Source organism: Phocoena sinus, chromosome 12 (assembly GCF_008692025.1).
Source record: "Phocoena sinus isolate mPhoSin1 chromosome 12, mPhoSin1.pri, whole genome shotgun sequence".
Classification (NCBI taxonomy): domain Eukaryota; kingdom Metazoa; phylum Chordata; class Mammalia; order Artiodactyla; family Phocoenidae; genus Phocoena; species Phocoena sinus.
The window spans coordinates 33,366,684-33,386,796 of NC_045774.1; the positions used below are offsets into that span (position 1 = coordinate 33,366,684).

The 20,113-nt window shown below is 35.8% G+C and overlaps 1 protein-coding gene across 1 annotated transcript in view; it reads right to left on the bottom strand.

Annotated features, from left to right (window-relative positions):
• The window catches only part of LAMA2 (laminin subunit alpha 2), a 613,890-nt gene that overhangs the window by 446,149 nt on the left and 147,628 nt on the right, over nt 1-20,113 (bottom strand). The window contains 1 exon segment of the mRNA XM_032650802.1: nt 5,916-6,086. Coding sequence (XP_032506693.1) covers nt 5,916-6,086 — 171 coding nt within the window.

Genomic DNA, 20,113 nt, shown 5'->3' on the forward strand with positions numbered 1-20,113 from the left:
AACTAAGTTAAAACCATCATCATCAAACATTAAAGTAACATAAGGAGAGAACAATTCATATCTTTAACAGAATTTGGTTACTGCCGACTTTTTCACAGCGCTCCGCAAGGTAGTGTGAAATGGTTAAAGACTATAAGAGAAGAAGCTGTGCAGCACTCTGGCCATCAACGAAAACGGGCAACTCTAAAGATAACTACAGAAATTAAGTGTGAAGAAATGATACTGAAGTCTAATTGGTGTGTCAGTCATTCAAAGAAGCAAAAACTCTACTGTTTGAGGCAGCTCTAGTATGACATCAACTTTTTGAACAGAAACATACAATCCTGAATTGTGGTTGAAAGGTACTTGAAGATTTGCCCTTCTGACACATACGTTATTACCAGGACTTGGGCAATTCAATATGTATCTGGTTTTAACAGAAAATGCTGTCAAATCCATCCTATGAGGCTTTTTGCAGTCAGTCCTCAATCTGCCAACTTTCTATTTAAACCACTATTTAAAAATATAATGAAAGATACTCCAAATCTCCCATCCAGCGATGCCTGTCCCCATAATCACTAACTCAGTGGAGGGGTATGGACAATAAAAGCAAGCAAAGAGAGCTTGGCACATGAAACTCCATCCTACTAACTAAACATGGATCTCCCCTTGTCTTTACTCCAGATACGTGAGAACAGGACGTATTGTGAAAATTAAAAAGGAGATTGGCAATAAAAAACAGGAGGTGTGGACGATCGTTGCCACCTCCCCCCACAGTTCCTTCTTACAATCCTCAAAACTCACACATTCTTCATCTCCTCCCACTTAGTTCCATGCATCTCACAACAGCAACCATAACCTCTGGAGTGCCAAAGCTCTTGTTCCTTTTTGGATGCAGTCATTGGTTCCTATCTGCCATCTGTGCTTCTCATTTCCCAAGTAAAGAGGAACAGAACTTGTTCCTCCTCTGATCCGGCCCAGCTCAGGCACGGGTGAGGACGGCAGGAGGGCAGTTTGCTGGAGATGTTCCTATTTCTATTCCTAGGGCTGCAGTAAGAGTTCTTAACTTCCTAACATCTCACTTGGACGTCAGCCTATTTGCCCACAGAAATGTAAATAAAGTGGAGGTTAGCTCCCCTGCTACTCTGATTAATTATGCTTTGGAGTGTCAGTCGTGAGAACTTTTATAACACTAATTCCTTGGAAAGATGTTTCAAATGAATGGCCTAAGAATACCCCTTTATTAGAACATAATCTTTTTTTGCAAACTGAAGGAATATTTCAAATAATAAACAAGCCATATCACTATGAGGAACAATCATGGACTACTTGCAATCTGTGGACGTAATGTAATCTAGCCAGGTGTTTTAATGATAATGGTGATGACAGAGCAAAGATTTGAACCATGAAGTGCTGGAGTAGGAGCAGCTGGACAGCCTATCTGCACCCACCATTCAGCACTTAACTGACCACGGGCAAGTCACTTAAACTCTGTGTCATTCTTGAAGTGAGGATAACGTAACTCCACTCATAGCACAGGTACCCAGAATCTTAACTCTCAGAAAAAAGTAAAAAAAAAAAAAAATAAATAAATGTATGTGAAAGAGATTTGTGGACTTGATACAGGAGTTCTAGCTCTTTACTTCTCAAAGTAATAGCGTTCAGTAGTAGTGCTCAGCCTACTCTTGCTATCATTTAAAATATCACTTACTTCATAAAATGGAGGATATTTAAAAACAACAAAAGTTTTAAAACAACATAATATTAAAATGAAGGATAATTCTTTGAAAGGTATTCATTTTATCTTCATAAAAAATTTGGAATTTTGTTTTCATTTTCTCATTTTGCCATGGACCAGTAATTGGATGGGAATTCTCAACTCACAGGGTTACCAGAGGAACATTAAAACCATTAATATTCTAGCCATTATTATGCATATACATAGAATTAATTATACATCTGTTCAAAATATGCAGGATTCTGAATCTTTACTGGGGACAAATTACATTTAATAAAATTTTTGAAGATAAAAACCAAGCAAAAAGAAGTCCTCAATGCAATAGGAGTCTGATAGTAAACTAAAATCATCTTCAAAAAATTTACAAAAACTGAATATTCATTTAATTTGCCTTTTTCAGAGTGTGAACATTTTTATTACATATTAATTTTATTAACATAGTCTGCTATAACCTGTTTAACTGAAAATATAAAGGCTTATATCTTTGATTTACTTATGGTAACATGAGTATATAAGACAGGACAAAAATAATCTATTTTTGTTGGTAAATTACTTAATTCAGCTGAACATCTGGATGGGCTCTGTTTTGTACCAAGTCTTATCACATTAGCAGTCCACTAGATGAGGCACCTTATCTCATTAATGAAAAGTAAAATTGCTGACTAAATTTAATAATTAGCACTAGTTAACTTGTTCTGCTGAAGCTAGGGAAAGTGTTAGGTCTTTATAACATCAGCAAATACAAGAAGCATTAACTAAATATCAAATAAATGTCCTTGGTGGTATGAGTGGGTGCTGAAATTGGCACATTAGGAATCAGAACCATAAATGAAATATTACTGGCACTGCTTCTGAAGAAAAATAAATATCACAGCAAACATTCCTTAAACATCCTCCTGAATCTTCTTCACAGATTGTGGGTTTAAAATGTGATAGAAAAACACACACACAACCACATTTCCAAATCATATTTGTGGCTCATAAGGTAGCTGTGAGAGGAGCTATCTAATTGGAAATTTTGATATCTGTCACCTCAGGTCAAATTGATATGAGAATTAGTCATGAAAAGGAAGACTGGGAGATGAATCAACAATTAACCATAATCCCCATTATGAAACTTGAATCATAATTAGTGTGAAAATACTGATTAATTTTTGGCATACTTGCCTTATTTAAAAAGAGATAGAAACTTATAACATCCTCAACAGGGATAGTGACTCAAGTCAATCCAAAGGCTAACTGCATCTGAAAATTGGCGAGGGAATCACTGATGAAGTAAATCTTTCAAACTGCTATTTTAATTGGAAAGCACAATCTATTAACAGTCAGGAGATGCAAATTTCCTTTTCTTTGTATAGTACTTAAGTACCAACCTTCCAGATTAATTCTAGCTGTTCAGTGAATCTGTGGAATTTTGTCATCTGTTGCTTCAACTTTTACTAAAATATATCCATGTGGATTATTGCTAGATTTTTTATTCTTGTGGGGTATTATTCTTTCTAAATTTCTGGTTCCAAAACAGGATTTTGAAATGTAATGAAGCTGGCAATTTGAAATTAAATTAATCAAAGTAAATGTAGGCTGTGATAAGTTTTAAAAACTTACCACAACTAAATAAAATGGGAAATACAAAACATACCTCATATGTGTCTTGCTTTACTAAAACAGTTTATTCACTTTTTTGTCCCAAAGTGAAAATATGGGGTGGGATTGCCTAAATACAGATGTCTCCCACTGAAAGACACTGAATATTGAACTCTGAAGAAGGGAGTGACAGTCACTCGTAGACTTAATTTGGTGAATACATCTCACTGATTTTGCTACCAAGAGTGTCCACTCAATTATTTTCTACCTGAATCACTGCACCTTCCTTCCATCCTGTCTATTTATACATTTCCAGCTTTTTCTCCTTTCCTGGAATGCTTTTCCTTCTTATCTCGGGTAATTCAGGTTTTTAGAGCCCTTCGTGGAACTTTCTCTTGCTACTTCATTTCCCACTGATGTTTTCCTTCTTAGAAATTCTACATCATTGATAACATGTACCCTAAGGTATAGCCCTGAGCTTACTGCTTAGAATATCTGTTTAATTGTCTTCTATATCCAATTTTATGCATATGTATATATAGATAACCATACATATATACACACGCACACAAACATGCATATATACAATTTTCGTACTTTCTCTAACTCTCCTTCTCTGCCCAGCCCGTCCTAAACACACATATACACACTCCCAACCACCCCCATCATTCCCTCCCAGCCATTCCATGCCTCCAGGCTTTCTCACATTCTCTGTGAAATCATCAAGGTCACCAATTCTTGCAACAATGTCAATTTCTCCCTATCAGGCTTCATCTTCTTCTCTAACTAACCTAAAGCTCATAGTCCATCAATTCATTTATTTTTTAATTCATTTTATTTTCATTTATTTACATCAATTTTCTTGCTTTTGATGTTTCCCCAGGGCTCTGACCTAGGTCTTTTGCCCTAAACGTTTTGTACAAGAACAGCAAACAGATAGGATGTGTTCCAATATTCCCGACTCCTACACCCATAACAATCTACACCATAGAAAACAACCAGAGTCACTTAACAGGCAAGGAAGGTTTCTGATGCTTGCCATCTTTGGTTTCTCAACTTTCTGTTTAACATTCTGTGATATACAAGACCAGCAATTGTATTCATAAAAGTCCCAGTTCTCCAAACATATTAACGTTTTCAGTATCTCTAAATTGTATAATAGAGAAGGGACTATGCATTCTTCCCTTTAACCAGCTCCAAGAAAGAATGCACAGTGCCTCCCGACTTTCTTTTGGGATTAAAAAATATAAACTGTGAGAGAAAGCTTTCTTCGTTTTATGAGCATTATAACTTTTTTTTAAAAGAGAAGAAAAACTAAGTAAATTTTAAAATAGTATAATTGTGAAACTTTATTATAAAGCACCTCATTGACATTATTCACTTTATTAATCTCCCCAATATTTGGTGATTTCCCAATGTATCAATATATCTATAAATCAACCCCCATCTCTAGAATTATCTCACACCATTCTCCCCTTCTCCATATAAATTCTTTACTCATTAAACCTAATTACTTATAGTTCTCTGAATAGATCATGCTATTTCATGCCTTCAAGATTTATGTACTTTTTAATATATATAATACTTTTCCCCTTTTCATCTTACTAACCCTTATTTTCTCAGTACATGGTCACTTTCTCCCAGGAACCTCTAGATGTTCCCTTAGCACTCAATTTAGTTTTGTTTCCCCTATTCCCCCCTCCAAGTCCTTTAAGTCAAGGACTATGTATGATTCAACACTCTGCTCCAGTAGAATGCATTTCTAGTAGCTGGTGTTCAAATGCTTGCTGAATAAACACATGAATGAGTCTGAGATATCAGTGTGGTTCCTAGAGGCCACCCAAGAGGGCTTTGTATGACACCTCTCCTTGAAACGCTCTTCTTGTGGTGTTTAAGGACCGTATAGTCTGATTCCAGCCCTATACCAGACTCATCCCTACCCTCTGCCCTCTGACACCTTCAGTTGCAGCCGTTCCTAACTACCTGTTAGTTCCCTGAGCAAGTACTGATTTCTGCCCTACTCTGAAACCTCCTCCCGGCATTCCTTCTCTTCCCTCTGTCTCCCCTTTGCCTGCTCAGCTCATATTTGTCCTTGGGTCTCAGTTTAGATGTCACTTCTGGCAAGCCTTCATCTATACCAGGACTAAATCTGTAACCCTCCCCTTTCTCCCTAAAGCCCGTATGCTCATTCTTTCCTTGGTACCTACCACATTACACAGCAATAATCTGCTTTCTGCCACTTCTTCAACTGAGCCAGAGTCCACATCTTATTCCTGTTGGATCCCCAGCAAAGTACCTGGCATATAAGTGACCGTTGAATGACTAAAACATGAATTAATAACCACATCTTCAGATAATCTTCTGCAAGTGATAAACTTAAGGACTGCCACAAGTCTTCAGCTAGAAAACTCTCCTCAAGCACCACACCCACTACACATAAGGAATTCCAATAATGTTTGTTAAGTGACAGAGAGGGGCTGTAAGGTTCACAGTGGAAGTAAAGTTCTAGAAATTTGGGGGACCACAAATCCTTTGACTTTAATGCACTTTGACCTCAAAATCCTCAATTACAGCTCCTACCCAGTGCCACACAAATTCATCCTAAAATACGTACGGTGTGGATTGCTGCTGTTTTGATGGCAGATCCGACACTGAGGGTTCCTCACGGGCTGCCCAGGCACGTGCTCTACCAATTTGCAATACATTTCAGGTCCTTTTTCTCCACATGTTGCATTTGTGGTGATGAGAGCACTGGAAGCAAGATTCAGGACAGCAGGGAATAAACCTAAAAAAGATGAACAAATGAAGGTGTGTGGGATGATTTTGCTGCATTTTAAAATGAAATTAAGATAGGATGTTTTCCAGAGCATTAAATTAAATGAAAATGGAATAATCAGTTATAATTAAATATCTGACTTAAGTAAGTACACTACGTAAGTAGCACGTGTTATCAAGCGAAACTTTTTTTCCTTTCTGGGTCTTAAATATGAATTCTAAAACTATCTTCTTAATTTTTAACCTCTAATACATAATTAGAAAATCCTGTCTCTAAAACATACTTTTAAAAAAGTCTTCTGTTATCTTCATGTTATTGACACAAGTCTTACTGAAACTTCCATTCTGCATTTCAGCCATTTTGTGAAATTTGTCAGGTTACAAATTTTAAAATAATTCAATCATCCCCAGAACATTACCTCTCTACCTTTAGACATTGTATTCTCTAGGTTGGTAAATGATTTATTATTAAATAAATAAGGTTTCTCTTCTGTCATTCATCATTATTTTGCATTTAGCTATACAATTATTATTTCATAAAATACATGTTGAGCCAACCCAATCCAAAAATGGGCAGAAGACCTAAATAGACATTTCTCCAAAGAAGATATAGATTGCCAACAAACATATGAAAGAATGCTCAACATCATTAATCATTAGAGAAATGCAAATCAAAACTACAATGAGATATCATCTCACACCGGTCAGAATGGCCATCATCAAAAAATCTAGAAACAATAAATGCTGGAGAGGGTGTGGAGAAAAGGGAACACTCTTGCACTGTTGGTGGGAATGTAAATTGATACAGCCACTATGGAGAACAGTATGGAGGTTCCTTAAAAATAGAACTACCATATGACCCAGCAATCCCACTACTGGGCATGTACCCTGAGAAAACCATAATTCAAAAAGAGTCATGTACCACAATGTTCATTGCAGCTCTATTTACAATAGCCAGGACATGGAAGCAACCTAAGTGTCCAACAACAGATGAATGGATAAAGAAGATGTGGCACATATATACAATGGAATATTACTCAGCCATAAAAAGAAACGAAATTGAGTTATTTGTAGTGAGGTGGATGGACCTAGAGTCTGTCATACAGAGTGAAGTAAGTCAGAAAGAGAAAAACAAATACTGTATGCTAACACATATATATGGAATCTAAGAAAAAAAAAAGGGTCACGAAGAACCTAGGGGCAAGACAGGAATAAAGACGCAGACCTACTAGAGAATGGACTTGAGGATATGGGGAGGGGGAACGGTAAGCTGGGACAAAGTGAGAGAGTGGCATGAACACATATACACTACCAAATGTAAAATAGATGGCTAGTGAGAAGCAGCCACATAGCACAGGGAGATCAGTTGGGTGCTTTGTGACCACCTAGAGGGGTGGGAAAGGGAGGGCAGGAGGGAGGGAGACACAAGAGGGAAGAGATATGGGGACATATGTGTATGTATAACTGATTCATCTTGTTACAAAGCAAAAACTAACACACCATTGTAAAGCAATTATACTCCAATAAAGATGATTAAAAAAAAAACAAACATGTTGAGCACATACTATGCCAGATACCATAAAAGGTTTGGGGGTTTGGGAATGAAAATACTATTAAGATGGGCTTATTGTGGGAAGTGATCCTGATCTGAATCTTGGAGGAGAAATAGAAATGTTTTTGATATAGAAAATGAAGAAGAAAAAAACAAACATACCACGCAGAGGGAATATTATATGAGTATGGACTTTATTCTGAAAGCTTATATGGATGCTGAGTGACTGACAAGAGGACTGAATTTGTAACTGTTCTAACCTGTTAGATTATGTGATCATATATAGATGCAGATATGGATGTAGATATAGATATAGTATAGCTACCTACAGATTATACACAGAGTATACACAATGGTTCACATGTATATCAACCCAAACCATTACCTGTTTGTCATTGTCAGTAATTTTAGTGGGATTTTCTTCTAGGTCTTTAAAATTATAATTTATAGTATTAAAAAAGTAGGTAGTAGGTAGGAAGAAATATGCTGAGAATCCTGTTCTTAAGAGGTCAAAACACCTTGCTGGCCAGCAGGATGAAGTTAGATAGTTAAGCCCCTTCTAGCTTCTTCAAACAAAAGCCAATTTACTTACACAAAAGCCTTCTCGGGCAGGAGCCAATATCTCTAAAACTGCCCCAGGACATTGTCAGTTTTACTCTGTGATCTTTGTCTCCCTCACCTCTGCCTAGTCTTGACCTTGACCCTGACTTTGGGTTCTGTTTTGTAGGTATGGGTGAGACTCCCCATGCCCTGCTTTGGTACAGCCCTGTGAGACCTAATTGGAGCTGGGTAGGCCTGGACTTTCTCAGATCTGAGGAATCATGGGAGGGAGCCGAGATGGGAGGATGGCTGGTGAAAATTATTTTCCTCCGTGTCGTATGTTCCAAAATATAGAATTGGATTACATCCCAAATTACCCACAGCATTAAATGAATAAAATGTGAGCAAAATGACATGGTTATAAAAGAATTATGGGTATAGAAGTAACATTAAGAAGCTATTTCATGTTCATTAATATGATTTAATCACCAGTAACCCCATTATGTAGATTTTATTAGTCCCATTTTACAAGTGAAGAAAATGCAGCTCAGAGAAGACAAACAATATGCACAAAGTTATGAATTACCAAGATCGATAACTAAGATCTGAACTCAGCTCTTTAACTCAGAAGGCTAATTCTCATCAGGGCATGAAGAAAAACCTGGTCCTTGGCAGAGCTTATCAATTTACATACTTAATAAAAGAAATAACTTACCCAGTCACCACCCCTTTGTTGTTTCATAGAGTTTTCCAATCATAAACTAAAGATATTAATATAATTTACATTTATTTTCTTCCAGTTCTTTCCATTGATTTGTTTCTGTTACATTTATTGATCATGTGCTCAAAATTAACCTTTTCATAATTTAATTGCCTTGCTTTGTGATCAGGGAACAGGTGCCTTTTGAAATTTTATTAGCAATTTTGTTGTTTATTTTAAAAAATCAGTAAAGTGTATTGGTCAGGGAAGTTCCCCAAGTAGTTTCTAACGACCAATTTGAAGAGTCATTCAATATCTGAGCTTCTACTGAATTTTCAGCAGGTTGTATTATATAGATTGCAGCCCATTTTCCTTATAAGTTAAATCTATTAGACTGTACCTATTTATTCCCATTCAAAAGCAGCAGAGCAATATTTATTGCTATATTCAATATGGGTTACTTGGTTAAGATTATATAAACATTGCAAGTGTAAATGAACTACAAATAGATGGTGAACCTTTATAGAGTACTGACTTACAACCTCTTAATTAAATTCTTAATTTGAGGTCATGTAATGTTAATGACATAAAAGCCAGTCATCGTTACCAATACAATTATGTCTGACATTTTTTTTTTCTGAATAGTATCTAGACTAAGTAAATTTAGTTGGATTTGTGGCTTAAAGAACAAAGTCTAAACAAAAAACAAATAATATTTATTCTCCCTATACTATATATTTTATTGGAGATTAGAATATGTATACTATATAGAGAATAATATAATAAATTCTTTTCTATAATATATACATTTAGTAAATAGTCTAGAAAAATTTACATCATGGGAAAAATAGAAATTTTGCTACAATATGGCAAACATTTAAAAATTCACCAAATTGTCACTGTTTTTATTTGAATGTTTTTAGACTATATTTGCTTACTCAAATACTGTGCTCTAGTCATACAATTTTGCATGATTTTGATGATCTGCCTTAAAACTCCACATTTTGGTTTTGAATGGCAGAAGCATCTATAAAACCTGCATATGGAGGTTCTACTTTCAATAATTGTGAAGTAGCTCCTATTAAATCAAATCACTCACAGATAACAGCTATGAATTCTAAATAAAATATATTTTTAAAAATCTCAAATACTTGAAGACATTGAAGAACAACTCAAAACAGTTAAACCAGGAGGATGTGTATTCTTAGAAGGAAGATAATGGATGTGTCTCAGACTGCCCATGCAAGGTGGCTAAAACTCAAGTAGAAACCCACAATTTCACTGTCTTTTTTTTTTTTTTTTTTTTTTTTTTACTTTACTGTCTTGAAGAATCAGAAAACAGAACCAAGAACAATCACAGCTGCTGTAAAGTGAGGAAGAAATACTGGAAAAAAGAAAGCCACAGACAGGGAACCTCAAAATATGTGTATAAATTCTTCCCAAATCTCTCATCAATAACAGATATGCATATGCCCTAGGCAGACTCCAAGTACCCCCGATTGGACTAAAAGAACAGAACAGTGATCATAGTTGCTGCATTCCATAGGAAAGACAAGAGTGTTTCAGTCCAGATAAGTTAACCAGTATAACACAAAACTATAAGATCGATAACTATTCTTCAGAACATATCAGAATCCTAAGTTTTCTACCATGGATTGTTCACAACATCCAGAATGCAATTTTACAAAAAAATATTAGATAGACTTACAAGGAAACAATAAAATGCCACCAGTACTTAGAAGAAAAGCAGTGAATGGAGACAAACACCGATATCAACCAGATGTTGGAATTAGTACACAAATAATTTTAAGCAGCTTTCATAACTATGATGAAAGACACACACACAAAAATGCTTATATTAAAAAATAGAGAATAGAAACTACAAAAAATATGAAATATACATTCTGGAACTGAAAAATGCAATATCTAGAATAAAAAATATTACATGAGATCAGTAAAAAAAAAATTGGAGGACTTCCCTGGTGGCGCAGTGGTTAAGAATCCACCTGCCAATGCAAGGGAAACGGGTTCGTCCCCTGGTCCGGGAAGATTCCACATGCCGTGGAGGAGCTAAGCCCATGCGCCACAACTACTGAGCCTGTGCTCTAGAGCCTGCGAGCCACAACTACTGAGCCCGTGAGCCACAACTACTGAGCCCGCGAGCCACAACTACTGAGCCTGCATGCCACAACTACTGAAGCCCACGTACCTAGAGCCCGTGCTCTGCAACAAGAGAAGCCAGCACAATGAGAAGCCCACTCACCACAACAAAGAGTAGCCCCCCGCTCGCCGTAACTAGAGAAATCCCGCGCGCAGCAACGAAGACCCAAAGCAGCCAAAAAGAAAAAAAAAGAAATATATATAAGTATATATCTGTGTGTATAACCATACATACACATATATGCACATACACATATATGTACATATATGTATATATAATTCATGTCATTCTTTGGCTTTTATAAATTATCAATACCAGTAACAATAGAATTTAATTTGACATTTGTCAAATCAAATGTGGAAAAACTGGTTAGATACTACAAAGGGAAACTGTTTTCAATCTTGTTCAGAATCAGAAGAACGGAGAGAAAGAAAACCCTGAATTAGCAAAACAGCTGAATGTCTTTCCAAGACACCTGCTGGCCAGCAAACAGCAGGTGAATTTATTTTCCTGTACAGCTTTCCAGCTCTTCCAGCTTTTATTTTATAAAAATGAAGAACTTTGACACAGCATCATATTTAATACATGTTTTTCTTTTGAATAACTACAAGTGAGTCACAGAGAAATGCATTTTACATATCAGTAAGTGATCTACTGTGTGGCACACTTCAGACTCGTTCCTTAGGATTTAGGCAATGTTTCTCTAGGTGAAGAGCCAGCGGGTTGTTATCCAGTAGGAAAAACAAGACTATTTCGAATTTGAGCTTTACAAATGAGGAAAATAACTCCCAGAACCTAAATGGCACAGCTGATTTTCAAATACAATTACTGTAATCCCAAATAAATTAGAATTAATTTTATCATTAAAGATCCACCCTGCCTCACTCCTCTTCCTGCTCTAAATGAAAATCCTTCTCACCTCCTACATCATTCCTGAGTTCTGTGTCATCTAGTTCTCCTTTTCCCTTCTATATGCACACCCACAGGCCAACTTCCATCGTAGTTTTACAAGTCCTATAATTTATTACCAAATTTTCCTTTTTAAGAAAGCACTCCTTCAACCTGCTTATTGTAATTGAAGCTTTGATTTCCTCTGACAATGACACTTCATAGATTTCCCCAGTGGATCCCTAGAAGCACTGGGAAAGGAAAAATAGCCTCCTTCTGGCTTCTAAATGCTACTTACAAATCAGTTCCTCTCGTTGGCACTCATAACTTCTTAAAAATTCCAAGTCACCCAACCTTTCTAAGTGCTCACCTCCGTTGACTGACTTCATGAAGACCATCTACAAAAATATTGGTAACTGATTCACAGTAATCTTCATCCCCCAAATCTCTGTCATTCTTACTAAATAGGTGAACATAAACCAGCATTAATAAAATGTTACTCCACAGAAACCAGAAAATGTTAAAAAAAAAAAAAAGGTACTTTAAGGACAAATATGTCTTACTTCTAATCTTAATTCTAAGATCTCTGCTTCCAATTAGTTGTTTTGTCTGCAGCTTAATGTTATCTATCTATCCATCTATCTATCTATCTTTTCAGGTAAACGTATCCTATCTGATCCTACATCTAATGCAACAGCACCCATACTAGTCTTCCTTCATGACTCCACTTCCATTCATCTTCCAAACTGCTGGAGAAATTACCTTCCTAAAAATTAAGTCTGATCATATCACTTTGTTGTTTAAAACCTCTGTGAGTTGTCTGTTGCCTATAACATAGCAGCCAAATTTCTTGGTAATCTGAACATTTATAATCAGGCCCCTGTCTACCTCTCTAAACTTATCTGTTTCCATCCTCTTTCATGCCTTCCTACACATCCAGAGTACTAACATCTTACTGTTTACAAATATATCAGGTGCTTTGAAAATTCTTTGTCATGACATTATCTTGTCCATAGAACATTTTCCTTTTTTTGCTTACATGGTCATCTACTCATCTTTCATGACCCAGCTCAAATATCCACATCTCTGTAAAAATGTTTCCTCGACTTTGCAACACAGAATTGGTTATTACCTTCTTGGTGTCTACATAGTACTTAGTTTATATTTTATTATAACCCTTATCACACTGAAACTTTCATATCTTTTACAGTGGATCTCCAGTCTATAACATTATTGAGTACGGGGATAATACTAGCTAGCCTATAATAGCACTCAAATTTAAATTTATTGAATGAGAATAAATTCATGAACTTTGTTATACAGCAGAAACTAACACACCATTGCAAAGCAATTATACTCCAATAAAGATGTTAAAAAATTTTTTTTTAATTATGTTTCATGATGAAAGTTTCCTTCTAGCTTATTTTATTTGTTTGTTTCCATCGTGCTCTTTATCTTAATTATATTTAACTGTGTGACGTTTGGTGAACCACCACTTTAAAATGACAGTGATAGGGGCTTCCCTGGTGGCGCAGTGGTTGAGAGTCTGCCTGCCGATGCAGGGGACACAGGTTCGTGCCCTGGTCTGGGAAGATCCCACATACCGCGGAGCGGCTGGGCCCGTGAGCCATGGCCGCTGAGCCTGCACGTCCGGAGCCTGTGCTCCGCAACGGGAGAGGCCACAATAGTGAGAGGCCCGCGTACGGCAAAAAAAAAAAAAAAAAAAAAAAAAAAAAAAAAAAAAAAAAAATGACAGTGATATAACTCATATCTTAAAAGAAAATCTTCCTAATGTATTTGGCAAAAAGAATTCCTAAATATATTTTCTTGTTTTCATCAGTTAAAATATTAAACTAAATGAATATTGTCAAGTAGCTGTCTTCACTACCTGTGCCTAGCATACTATAATACTTTCTCATTAACATTCAGAGATATTGATAGACATGTTAAATATCAGTATATGTATTTTAATTTCTCAAATAATGTTTCTTGTTAACATCTACAGTCCAACTCACAAAGACCATCGTTAACATAATTGATAACAGACAGTACTTGGAGACTTGCTATGGGAAAGTCATCCAGTCAATGAATTCTCTCCAATATATTCAATTTTTTAATAACTTTTAAAAATCATCACATATTTTTTACAGTAATACAATACACATTTCTCCCCCCGCCTCCTTCTGTCATCCTAGTCTTGATACACAATATTTCTCTTGCTCGCTTATGCCAAGCATCTCTCCCCTCTCAAACGAATAAGAGGAAACTGTCTGTTTGAATGTCTCTGACTTTCCATTTCAGTCTGTAGGTCTGTGGAGCATTTTTAAAAATTCTCATGCAGGCAAACAGAGCTGTTTGCAAGTAATTCAGCATTTGAAAGACAAAAGAGAACATGCCAATTTAAAATGTTCTAAGACGTGTCAAGGAAGAAAAGGAGATACTTGTCTGAAATCCTGAGCTATGTGGGTGTGTAGGAACACACTGGTATAAAACAAAAATGGGACAAAACAACATGTTGCCGAAGAGAATGATTTCCAGCTGTGCACTGCAGGAAGTAAGTTAATACTCCTAATCCATGATGCAGATGAAGAGTTTTACAGAACTAGAAAATCAGTCCAATGTGAACTACTAGCCATCCAGACACAACCATGTTTGTAAGCTGGAAAAAAATAATGCTGAATCCAGTTGTTCAGAAGAAAAACAAAAGGAGGGCATGTATTCTCATCTTAACAGGCCTTTCCAATATGTCTTGTACTGTTGCTCAGTTCTGCTCTTTTCAGCTTCCAAAATAAAAGGATATTTTTGGAGGCTTAAGGGTTGGTTTGGTCTCCTTTCTTCTTTTCTAATCAGAAAAAGTAGTACAATTTCTACTTAGTACATGTTAAAAATTGTTTAGTTTGTTTATTCTAAACAAAGATGAACATTTAAGTATTTTTATTATTATCAGACACAAAATAAACCAGATGCAAACACACATATTCCAAAGGGTCTTAAGCAAGTTTTGCTTATGGAATATCAACTCTATGTAGAGATATTCTGACTAAAATAAGGATTACAAGGGCCATAATAAACTCAAATGCCATCTTAGCCACTTGACCCAACCAAGCGCTATAGGATTTTATTAAATTTCTGACAAAGCATATTATTAATCTTATCAAGACAGGATTACATCATGGATTTTCAATAACCTAAAATGATATATATAAGAAAATAACTGTCATTATGACATGGATTTCTGGTAAGAACACTAACAGATACACCAGAAAGGACATGACAATACATCCCTATGACAGTGACTCAAAATAAGGCATTTGTACTCAAAGTTCCTCAAACTCCTCAAAATATATATATTTTAAACCAACTCTCTAACTACCGTATGCTCATTAAATTGAACTTGACCCACTATATCTGATCAATAAAGACTTCTTGAGATGGATAAATAAATAAATAAAATTCAGCAAAATATCATCTCTAGGGCTAGATTGAATAGATTCTTTTTCAAACTTCAAATTTATATCCCCAAAATACAGATCCCCACTACTCTCACTTCCATTATTTGTTGAGGACCTGGTGGACATTGCCCTGGTCACAAAATCTCCATTCCTTTCAATTTGCGTGGAAATCTCACCCACTATCCATTTAAAATTAGTATCTACAAACTGCTTTGTTTTTATTTTAATTTTTTTAATGTTCCATTTGTAGAACAATCGTGAATCATCCTAGAAGTTTTCAAAATCATATGATAAAAAATAATTATTATAGCTGGGGCACTTACTTAGAATATTCTAACATAAGGGTACCCAAAATATTCATTGAGGGGGTGGCAGTTAGGGAGAAATAGACTGTTTCCCAGCTTCCTCCAATCTCACTTCATCCATATCAGCAGAGCATATGTTCAGTATCTGCTCTCTTCTCTCCTGCCTGGCTTCCAAAACCAAGCCTATAAACTAGATGTCTCTTTGGCAGGTCTGTCTGCAAACTCAAAATGAGAAGTAAAAAAGGCAAAGGAGAGGAAATGTGAAACAATTTTAAGTCACTGAAAACGAAATTTAGAGCCTTAAATTGGCAATTACCCCACAACAGAGGTGTTTGTAATATAGAAAACAAAACAAAAACTTTGTGCCTGTGTCTGCTGTTGACAATCCAAAGTACAAAAATATAAGAAAGCTCTAAATTAATTGCTCTGCAAAGAGCATGAGCTTATATTTACGGCCCTCAAACAAAACTATCAGAAGGGACTCAAGTAAGCTTTGGTGCATATAATGGCAGCAGGAAAGACGCTGTTCCCCATGGGTCCTGCTCTTTAAGGACTGCTAGACAATTTCTTATTTCTAATGATGAAACAGATATTTTTTAAAACAAAACCAAAAACGCTATCCTACACTGTGCTTCCTCTGGCTTAAAAGATCTAGACAAAAGGAAAAAGAAAAGTCACATTCATTTACTATGATCTTTTTCATTTGTTTTTATCAGTAAGTATTAGACTTCCTCAGGGCTTGATCCTAGATCCTTTTCTTATTTCATTCGCATCCCCAAATAATCTCCAAATAATCCCCAAATAATCTCCAAATAATCCGCAATAATCTCGTCTACTTCTAAACCATTTACATACCATCTGCGTAGTCAATGTGGAGTTACATCTCCAGGCCAGATATTTTTTCTGAAGCTCCTGGTTTAATTATCCAAATACCATACTACATCCACTTAGATGTCTCACCAGCATCTCAACCTTAATCTACACAAAGCAGAGCTTGTGATTTCCAGTGCTCAGGCACCACCACCGTCCCCACACAACCGCCCTGAATTAGCTACTCCTGAGTTATTTCTAGCTCAACACATTTTATTTTACCCACCCAGTGTCTCATACAGAAAGCGAGGAGTCATTGTTGATGCATTCCATCACCAAAAACTATTCTAAGTCCAAAATTAATTTCAGATCCATACGCTTCTCCCCAGTGCCAAGGTCGAGTCACAGGCATTTTTAGCATCTGGATTTTTGCAACAGCTTCTTAAATGGACTTCTGACTACCCTTTGCCTTTCTTCAATCCATTTTTAACAAAATGGATTTTCTTAAGATGCAAATCTGATCAAGTCACTCTTAACATCTTTCAAGGGAGTATAAGTGCACCTAGGTTAAAATTTTAAATTATTATCCTATTTTATATAATATTCTCTCATCACATTCAAAGAATACTACCTTTAGTTAGTTTCTAGAACAAGGCTCTGTTTTTTCTTTCCTCAGGATTTTGCCTAGAAATCCCTGCCTCTTAACTTTCCTCCACTCTTTATACCTTCCTTTCTTTCACAAATCTTTTTTCCTTATACCTTAATTCCTCTGAGATCTTTCCTAACCCTTTCTAAACAATCCCCTACTTTAATCCCTAAATATGCCATACTTTGCCCATGTGTAATTTTATTTAATGATTACTTACCCAAGGTCTATCTCCCATACTGGAACAGAAACTCCATGAAGGAAGAAACCATGTTTATTTTATTTACTTTGTTCCACTGTATTCTCAGGGCCTAGCGAGGGCTGGACACACAAAGGTGCTCAAAAATATTCTCTAAGGAGAAATTAATCTTAGAACTTAGGGTATAATTGTATGCCTAGTCTGAAGAAGTAGAAAACTTCCTTTTGTCAAAATATAAAAGAATAAAACATGAAAAAAGCAAAACAAAACAAACACACACAAAAAGACCCCACTGATACATCTCTTTCATTGTTTTAGTGACTTGACAACACAGACAATGTTAGTCTCCAGGGCTAAAACCATTATTTCCTTAAAGTTTATTGTGTTAATTGTCTTCTTAAACCCAAGTCCCTAAGCTCTGGGTAGTTTCTTAACTTCTATCTTAGAAAATAAAACTGTCTTTTGTGTTTTATGTGAGCAACTTTGAATTCTCTCTGGGATTAGATTGGTTTGGTTGATAAATCAGAAGTTAGATTTATTGATTGATGTATTTCCCCACACCCTGGTCTATGTCCATCCTCATCCCAAAGCCCCTCTACAAAAAAAAAATTTTGGAAGATATAAATATATAAATGTATGGTTCTAATAAATACAATGTTAAAGTTATGCTCGTCACTGGAACTTTATATTGTATTATCCCTTTCAAATTGTACCAGGTCTTAGCCTGATCCATAGGCTGAAGAATTAGAATGAGAGTTGTATGAAAAAATACTTCACAGCTGACTCAAGCATCTAATTCTAGTTTATGCTTTAAAAGCAAATTCTATGCAGCTTTAGTATATCTATGGAAATACTTGTTTTATGGACAAATTTTTTTCAAAGTGAGATTTGACAGTGTTTATAGCAAAACACTTTGTTCTCCAGCAGCTGTTTGAACACACATATAAATATGCAAGAAAACTCACAAATATTCTGTTTGCTCTTGTAAATACTTGAAGCAAAAAATCAGCATTTTACAGTCATTTAGCATAGTGTTGCTAATAATACTTTTCATTTACCAAGCACATATAAACTCTCATATATAATGAGGTTTTTGTCACTTTTGCTTTTGCATTTTTACCAACATTCTTTGACCACTAAACTCTAAGTTCCTTGAGGGCAGAGACCATAATTCATAAATCTTTTTATTCTCAGAGACAACTAGAGTCACTGACATCAAATAGATGCTCAGTTAATATTCATAATATTAATGAATATCAAAAGTGAATGAGATTCGGTGAATTGATTTCATCACATCAGTTCTAACTTCTTTTTAAAAATTCTGGAGTAAGTATATTTGTTATAGTTTGAACTAAAACAAACAAAAACAAAACCAAGAACCATGAACTTTCCTTTGTCGCATGGTACGTACTGTTAACATTTGTTTGAGTAATGCAATTCATTGATCATAATAAAAGAGTAGCACTGAATTTTACAAAGATTTTCATTTATCGCTTGACTCTCACAACAAAACTATAAGATAGATGGTATAGGCATCATTCACTCGATTATATAGATGAAATAATAGAATCTCAATAATGATAGACCATTTCCTAAATATAGAACTTGTGTTTTTCAAATCCAATCCCAGTTTTTCTTCGACTGCATGTAACAAATTCATTGAATTCCTCCAACTCTCCAGACACTCAGCTAGGCAGCAAATTAATACAAGAATGAACAACACAGGCAAACCTTCCACCTTCACAGAGCTTCAAACTAGTGCCAGAGAATTATATAATAGAATTTTTGCATAAATTGTATTAGAAACGATAAATGAAGGACTGGAATTAGGGGGTGACAGCAGGCAGCAAGGAGAGAATTTCGAAGATACTCAAAGTAAGTCTGGCCAGAGGTCAAGCCCAGAGGGTGTCCTAAGGTAAATATGGCCATAAACCCAAAGAAACCAGATTTAACTAATATTCACCTTAAATACCTAGGCAAGGACTTGAAACCTAAGTTTGGAGATGCAGAAATTATAGCTATGGATCTCTGAGAAGGCGTCTGATTCTGAGTCAGCTGCTTTCAAAGGGAAAACCTCTGTATTCTAACCTAAAGGCAGAGGTAGCCTTTGCAGTGGGTAAAGGCAAGAAGGCTCTACAATTAGTTGCCCTAGAGATCTGAGGAAAAAGCAACCATGCCATTCCTAAAAAATCCACTTACGATTTTCGAAATTTGAAAATTTCTGAAAAACTACTGTCAAAATGTGACCCAAAATAGTTTAGTATCGCAGGCTAAAAACATTTTCAAAAATGTCCTTTGGTCTTGTGGGGGCTTTTTCCTAGTTTTTCTCATGATTATTGGGAAGCATGTCTTTTTTCTCCAATTATTAATAGACATTAAAATAATAACTCATCACCACCAACTTTATGTTCTTTAATAACTTCAGTCACTTTAAATGTTCTAATTTTCTGTAGAGCTCCTAGCAAATAAATACCACTGCAAGTATTTCAAAGATCTTCAAAAAGCGTTTTGTTTTTTTTTAAACATCTTTATTGGAGTATAATTGCTTTACAATGGTGTGTTAGTTTCTGCTTTGTAACAAAGTGAATCAGTTATACATATACATATGTCCCCATATCTCTTCCCTCTTGACTCTCCCTCCCTCCCACCCTCCCTATCCCACCCCTCTAGGTGGTCACAAAGCATCGAGCTGCTCTCGCTGTGCTATGTGGCTGCTTCCCACTAGCTATCTATTTTACGTTTGGTAGTGTATATATGTCCATGCCACTCTCTCACTTTGTCCCA